This window comes from Carassius carassius, chromosome 23 (assembly GCF_963082965.1).
Source record: "Carassius carassius chromosome 23, fCarCar2.1, whole genome shotgun sequence".
NCBI lineage: Eukaryota > Metazoa > Chordata > Actinopteri > Cypriniformes > Cyprinidae > Carassius > Carassius carassius.
The window spans coordinates 30,349,296-30,356,315 of record NC_081777.1 but is presented as its reverse complement, the minus strand read 5'-3'; the positions used below and the strand labels follow the sequence as shown (position 1 = coordinate 30,356,315).

General features: G+C 36.7%; 1 protein-coding gene across 3 annotated transcripts in view; it reads right to left on the bottom strand.

Moving 5' to 3' along the window:
• Positions 1-3,226: 3,226 nt before the first annotated feature.
• The window catches only part of fam168a (family with sequence similarity 168 member A), a 36,948-nt gene continuing 33,154 nt past the window's right edge, over positions 3,227-7,020 (bottom strand). For all 3 annotated transcript variants that reach the window (XM_059506927.1, XM_059506928.1, XM_059506929.1), the window contains 4 exons: positions 5,962-6,104; positions 4,778-4,952; positions 3,797-3,927; positions 3,227-3,698 (listed from right to left, as the gene is read on the bottom strand). In XM_059506927.1, the coding sequence (XP_059362910.1) occupies positions 3,815-3,927; positions 4,778-4,952; positions 5,962-6,104 (431 nt within the window). In that variant the 3' untranslated portion in view covers positions 3,227-3,698; positions 3,797-3,814. The remainder of the gene's footprint in view (positions 3,699-3,796; positions 3,928-4,777; positions 4,953-5,961; positions 6,105-7,020) is intronic.

The window sequence follows — 7,020 nt, the reverse complement described above, 5'->3', positions numbered from 1 at the left end:
GAGATCTCCATGATGCAAGAACCTCGCAGGGACGAGATCTCCATGCTGCCAGAACCTCGCAGGGACGAGATCTCCATGCTGCCAGAACCTCGCAGGCACGAGATCTCCATGCTGCCAGAACCTCGCAGTAGTGCGTCGTAAATACTATGGGGCAAGGGCTCTTGAACACTCATTGAAGGGAGATAAATTCTGGAAGACTTTCCCCTTTTTGCTTTACATTTAGAATGCAAACAACAAAGTCTTATTCTCCACATGGGTCAAACACAAATAGCTGTTTTCCTAAACAGTAGCGTGAAATAGCAACCCCTTTTTTGTTTGCATCAAAGCCTATGGTACATAGCACAGGTTTTCAGCAAGAGCATAAAACCAGTGCCACGATTAGTTAAGAAACACCTTTACACACTGGTGAAGTGACACTGACGTCACTAGAGATGCTAACCCGTTGCATGCATCACGGGCGCTAGTAAACAATCCTTTGATCGATGCCCTGAAACCAAAGAACAGAACAGTGCATGGGTTTGCAATAGCAACATCAAAATGATCCAAACAGGAAAAAACAGGAAACCGAAACCTGGCGATAAAACACCCAGAAAAGACCACCTGACTTCACACGGAAAATGGATCAGTTTATTTTAAAATGGGAGAAACCCATCAAAAGCCCTCGCTGGAATAATGTGTGCCGAGCAGGGAAATATCTGAGTATTAATACAACTGTTCAGGTTTAAAGGAATAATTCATCCAAAAATTTAAGTTCTGTTATCATTTGGACTTTTTTCCTCACAATGTTTCATTTTTGGATGATCTGTCCCTTTAAATTCATGATGACCCTGCATTAAAACGCCCTAAATGCCTGTTACTTCAACATATTCGCGCATATCTAATTTCCAGAAAAAGCTCAGCCATTATTTTAACCGTAGCTGCAGAATCGCTCGATTCTGTCCTCCTTAAAAAGAAAAGAAGAAGAAAAAGACAGACAGGGGAAATGCATGTAGAAGAAGAGGAAACCCTTTGAAGACTTGTGCTCTGAAATGCCTCTCAACCACATGGACTGAATCACTCCACTCCAGATCAACTATAAAGATCTCCTATTTAAGAAAAATCAACACCAATCATTAATTCAAACTTTAAATAACACTTACGTAAAAAGCGCCTAAATTACATGTCAGAGTGGATGGTAACGTCCTTGATTCATTTTGCAGTGTCAAAGGTCACTCTAGTCCTAGAGTGTCATATGTCGACTACAGCGATTAAATGCATCAGCCAAGTCTCGTGATGCAAACTTATGCAAAGACAGAAAATATAGTTCAACGCTTTATATAATACTGTATAAGATCAGAAAAGGTAAGAGTAGGGCGGAGAGCGCAGGAAAATGGCATCATATGTCATCTAAACAGAGACAGTGTATGTGAACATGCTGTGAACTACTAGGTTCTCATTCAATAATCAATAAATGAGCTGGTTTGACTGATTGGCATTACTTATTGATAACATCATGTGAATAAAATTCCATCCTTAGGCAAATAAAGCACATACCAAAGATTTTGACTCACATTTTGCCCTTACAACAAGAAAATAATTATTCTGCAATGAAGTTACAATAATTTTCAGAGGAATCCCGTGGAACCTGTCAAGAACATATCTATACATATATCTTTTTTACATAAAAAAAAATGAAGCCTATTTTCATTTTTTTAATTACTGTATTATATTTTATTATTATTTTCATGACAATTTCCTCTATAAATTTAGACAAATTATGCATGAATTATGCTAAAATTTGTACTGCCTTTGCTGATGTAAATGAAAAATATTGTTAAAAAGAATCACTATTTAGGATAAGACAAATAACTAAACAGTAATGAGAATTTGTGGGAAAATTAACTTAACTATTCTGAAAATAAAGCAAAAAAAAACAAAAAACAGGCTTCACTTGATTTATGTTAATATATATATATATATATATATTCCATGAGATTCATGAGTCACTCTGCGCTCTTTACTTGAATGAAAAATAAAGGGAATGTGAAGGGGATGTGCTGTAATGTAAATGTATTATTAAAAGCAATCCATAAGCTGCAATGATGCAACCATGCTTCGCAAGGGCATAGTTTCATCTGATTACACTATACTGCATTCATCCGCATGACACATGCATTACTAGACATTATGACTTTCACATATGAACAGAGAATCGTTTCTTCCCACTTTTGAGTGTACTATATATCGCAACAGTGGTCGCTTAGCCAACAAAACAACGAAAAGAGTGATACTGTTCTGTACTGACAATAATATTACTTCCAGAGACATTACCAAGACTAATGGTTTGCAGAGTAAATGCTTGATTTTCTTAATTACATCATTAAATATGAGAGTGTACCGTATAATTGGTTATTAAGTTACGTCTATTTGTCGATGTGCAATGCTTCGGTATGATAACATTTCATAGAATACTTGATATGTCACTTCTGAGTACACTATTCATGGATATAGGCGAGGCCTCGGGATAGGAAATCAAAATTCTCTCTTTATCTCTCTCTACAAATGCTGTAAATTACAATTAAAAGCCATTCAAGCAGGCCGTTCGTATTATTGCATTGAACAACTCTGAACTCTGTTTCTACGCCTAAAATCTGTGCAACTAAAGGCCTAAAGGCCCAAGGATTCACAGAGGACCAGGGGTCAGACCCACTCTAGAGCCGGAGCTGATTGGAAATGAATGCTGGAACGCCATCCCTCCCTTGTGTGTGTGTGTTTTTTGCTTTTAGTGCTATCTACGATGGCGCAAAGTCCCTTTGAATCGGATGCAATCTTAATCGTTCCGTCAGAGTATCGTCCGTCCTGGCTGGCCTCAAAGTTGGCACACGTTTCGATGCCCGCGGGACGACATCGCACCCAGAGGCTCCAGCTAAGTGCCACTGATAGATTTTTTCCCCCTCAATATTCACCGTGAGTGCATGCCGCGCACATTTTTAGAAATCGCATAAACACATTATAGTATGGAAGCTTACGCTATCCTGACACATAAGCTAATAAAGTAACCAGCTCACGCAAACGTTCTCTATTTAGTGAATAACTAAGATTACTGAATGTACTCGATGTCCTAATGAAGGTTAAACCACGTTTGCACTGCCCTACTAATGATATATTCCTTACAAATCTACATGAACAGCTACAAGCTGGAAGACACCCTTGTTATCGAACAAAATGAGGGAGAAATGAAGTTTCCTTGAACCATTCCCAAGCGCTTCGGGAAGATTGAAATGAAACTCCGCTGTTAATACATAAAAGAAAACCAACCCTGTGCTAATATCTAAAGATTATACAATTTGGCAGCGTAAGTGGATGATTATGATCCGAGTGGTGCTGATATTGCGTCGGTACATTCCTACACACCAGCGTTTATACTGAACACAAAGACGGGTCGTGATTGGTTGAAATCATTCTGGAGCTCTTATAGAATAACTATGGAACAATGAAGAATTAAAATAACCTAATGCAAGAACATCATCCCAAAAAAAAAAAAAAAATTAAATTAAAAGATAAAAAAGCAGCTTTTACAAAAACACATAAGAATGCATAAAGTGACCCTTGCACTTTTTTTTCTCTTTTGTTCTTGCAAACAGACGTGGCGCCTCGCTGTTGAACACAGAGCGCCGATGTAAGACTTGAGTAGTTGCATACAATGTTTGACTCCAGATCTGTGAAGGAGAGAGAGAGAGAACAAGATGAAGTCAGCGATCACTCTGCGCTGGGTGGGTGGAGTGAAGATGAATGAGTCGTGTGGGCGGGATCTCACATGATTGGCAGGTGGGCTCTACCAGTGAGGTGGCACGTAGCTGTACCCAGGTGTTCCTTGGGGTCGGTATGTTGGCACCGTGACGGGGTGTGCTCCGATCTGAGTGTGCTGAGGGGTGGTCAGCAGCGTTCCTGTCGGGAGAGATTCAGGGGTCATGTCCACTATTACACAAAACACTGGAACCAATAGAAATACAATTCTGTGCTTCCTTACTACTGAACTGAGAGAGTCTATATATGCCAGTAGATGTCATTTTTAATAAATCTAATTAATAAAATAAAATCTCATATTATATTAACATATTTTTCAAATTTTATTAGAAATATGATTTTATAATAATTTAATATATAACAAAAATGTTATTTATATAAATTATGATGAAAGATTTGAAGGGTTTACTTTTTAAATATGTTTTTATATTTAACCAAAAATGTCATCAAATATATGTATTTGCACACACACAATTATATATAGTGTTTAATTGTGATATCTTTCTTTCTTATTATATACATGTTGTATTAATTTACTGTTTTTCATTAAAATTCCCAAAAATGATTTAGAAATATATATAGAAAATATAATAGTTCTAAATAATAATACTAAATAATAGAAATATTTAGAAATTATAATTATTAAAACAAATAAACCTTAATGCTGAACTAAAAGAGTTTTAAAAGAGATGACAGTAGTAGAAAAAAATGAATCCAAACAATAATTAAAAACGTTGATTATATAAATTATAAAACTTATGTATGTTTAATATTAAAAACTATTTTATTATACATTTTTCATTATAAAAAGTTTTATTTGAAAATTTTTTATACACACACACACACACACACACACACCTATATTGCTGAAATAAAAGAGTCTGCATATATTTGTAGTTGCATTTTTAATAGCAACTGAAGTATACATTAATTTAGAATTTTTAAATATAATTTTTAGCTTCAACAATATTGACATTTTTGAGCGTCTCACCGGCAGACATGGCCATCGTTGTCCCGGCCATCATGCCCATGGCCATGCTGTTGGAGCGGGGCGCGTGTACAGGAGCGGGGTAGATGGCGGAGGGGATGCTGTTGGGCTGGACCACGGTGGTGTGGTGGATGACATGAGGCTGGGCGGCGTACACTGGCTGTGTGTAATAAGCACCCTGAGGACAAGACCAACTCATATTACAAAAGACCAGTGATGGGGAGCTGAAAGGATGAAGGTTCAAAACCTGTAAAGGATTATTCACTGTGTTGTGATGCTGGGCGTCATGGGAACAAATCCCAAATGTCCTGGTTGTGTGGCAAATAAAGGGTCTAAGGTGATTACAAAATAACAAAAAACCAAAACGAGTCCTAAACCACATTACTTTAGCATTTACTACAGTCAGATTACTGCATCAGTGTTGACACAGTACCATAGTAAACTATTACAAAACATTTTTGGTAATTCAAATAAAGCTGAAATAAAATATAAATACCAATGAAAAACCTAAACTAAATGAAAATTATAAATAAGCTGAAATAAATCTAACTGTTTGAGTTAGAATTAGAATAAATGAAAAATAAAAATTTAAAACGAAAATAAAAACTACTAGAAATATTTAAAAAATACAAATTAAAATGAAACGTGAAAATATGAAAATAAAACATTCAATATATTAGTGCATATACTATAAATACTAGTAAAATTAAACTGTACTAAATGACTAACTTATTTATTACACTCAAAAGTATTTCAAATAACAATATGATACAATTTGATACTCAAACAGTCAATTTGACTTCTTTGATGTGAAATATTTGGATAAAACAATATTCTATAAAGAAAAAATGTATTAATTTATTAACTGGGTATTGATTTCAGTGTTATTCAGGTTATTGTTTGATATTACTGCTGTCATCTTTATTGCACAAATGTATTGACAATTAGCAAGATTTTGCAATGCTTGCATAGCTATGGTTTGACCTCAATGACGTCTTTTCAGGTCAAGCTAATTAAAAGATTCTGAAAGAACATGTCAAAACAACACTTTTTCCTGATGAATAATGCCGAATAAGATTAGAGGAGTCAACTTTAATTTCTCTCCTGGTCAAAACACAACAAAACATTAAGCTAATCGTGGACTGTGGTGTAATTCCAGTATGTTCCAGGTCAGATTAGGGTCTTACCTGAGCATAGAGGTTCTGCTGGGGATAGGCACTTCTAATGGGGTACATGGCCGTCTGGTAGGGGTTAGGAGACGGGGAATAGGGCGGAGGGGCTCCATTGGTCTGAGTAGGGGGCACTTTATAAGGCGTTCCTGCAGTATATCCTGAAACACAGAACAAGACAGAGAGAGAGTGTCAGGTCAAGCAGGCATGTGCCAAACAACAATCGAAAGAACACATATTATGTCTAAAAATGTGTTCTTTTACACTCGTCCATGTCTCTGGTTGGATTTCCAAAACCTCCATGTCGCCCCCTTCTGGTGAGCAACAGTAAAGCACCTGGAGTTGTAAGGAGGGAGTGCGCTGTATGTAAAGTGTGCCACATATGAACTGCAAACACACACACACACAGACACACACACCCTTTCAGTACTGAACAAGCAAACACACACTGACAGACTTTCTCTTTTTCTACATGCACCATCTGGCTTTTATTGGAGGACTGTTGACGACAAAGTTTTAAAAAAATCCACATGAATGTGACATCAGCTGCACAAATGGAGAGAATACATCGCTTGAGGTGTTTTTATTTACACAACACACCAAAAGATTTCTTACATACCGAAGACACACTGTCAGTCATTTCTACATGATTAACCAACCACTGATGCAACACACCGGATTCAGCTCTCTTTAGTCTAGCTGAGCCTGAGCCATTCAATCTGTCTAATTCAATCCCACAACACTCATTTAACGCTACAATCCAAGACCAAAACCCCTACTGACTGTCTACAGTGAGAATGAAACCTTAGATCTCAGACTGTATGTTTACATTATGCAATGTGAGATATTACCTGTCACAAACCCTAGTGAGCTGCTTACCTAGACAGCGCTTTAAGACATCATAAGTACAATCTGACACAAAAGAAAATATGTTGCTTTAAAGAGTTAATGAAAGCCATAAAAAAGTCATTACTTGAAACGTTATCTGATATAAAATGTATATTTTACGCTCTGAACATCCCGCCCCTCAAGCTCAGAATGTGCTCTGGTTGTACTGTAAACAATGACATACTCTAT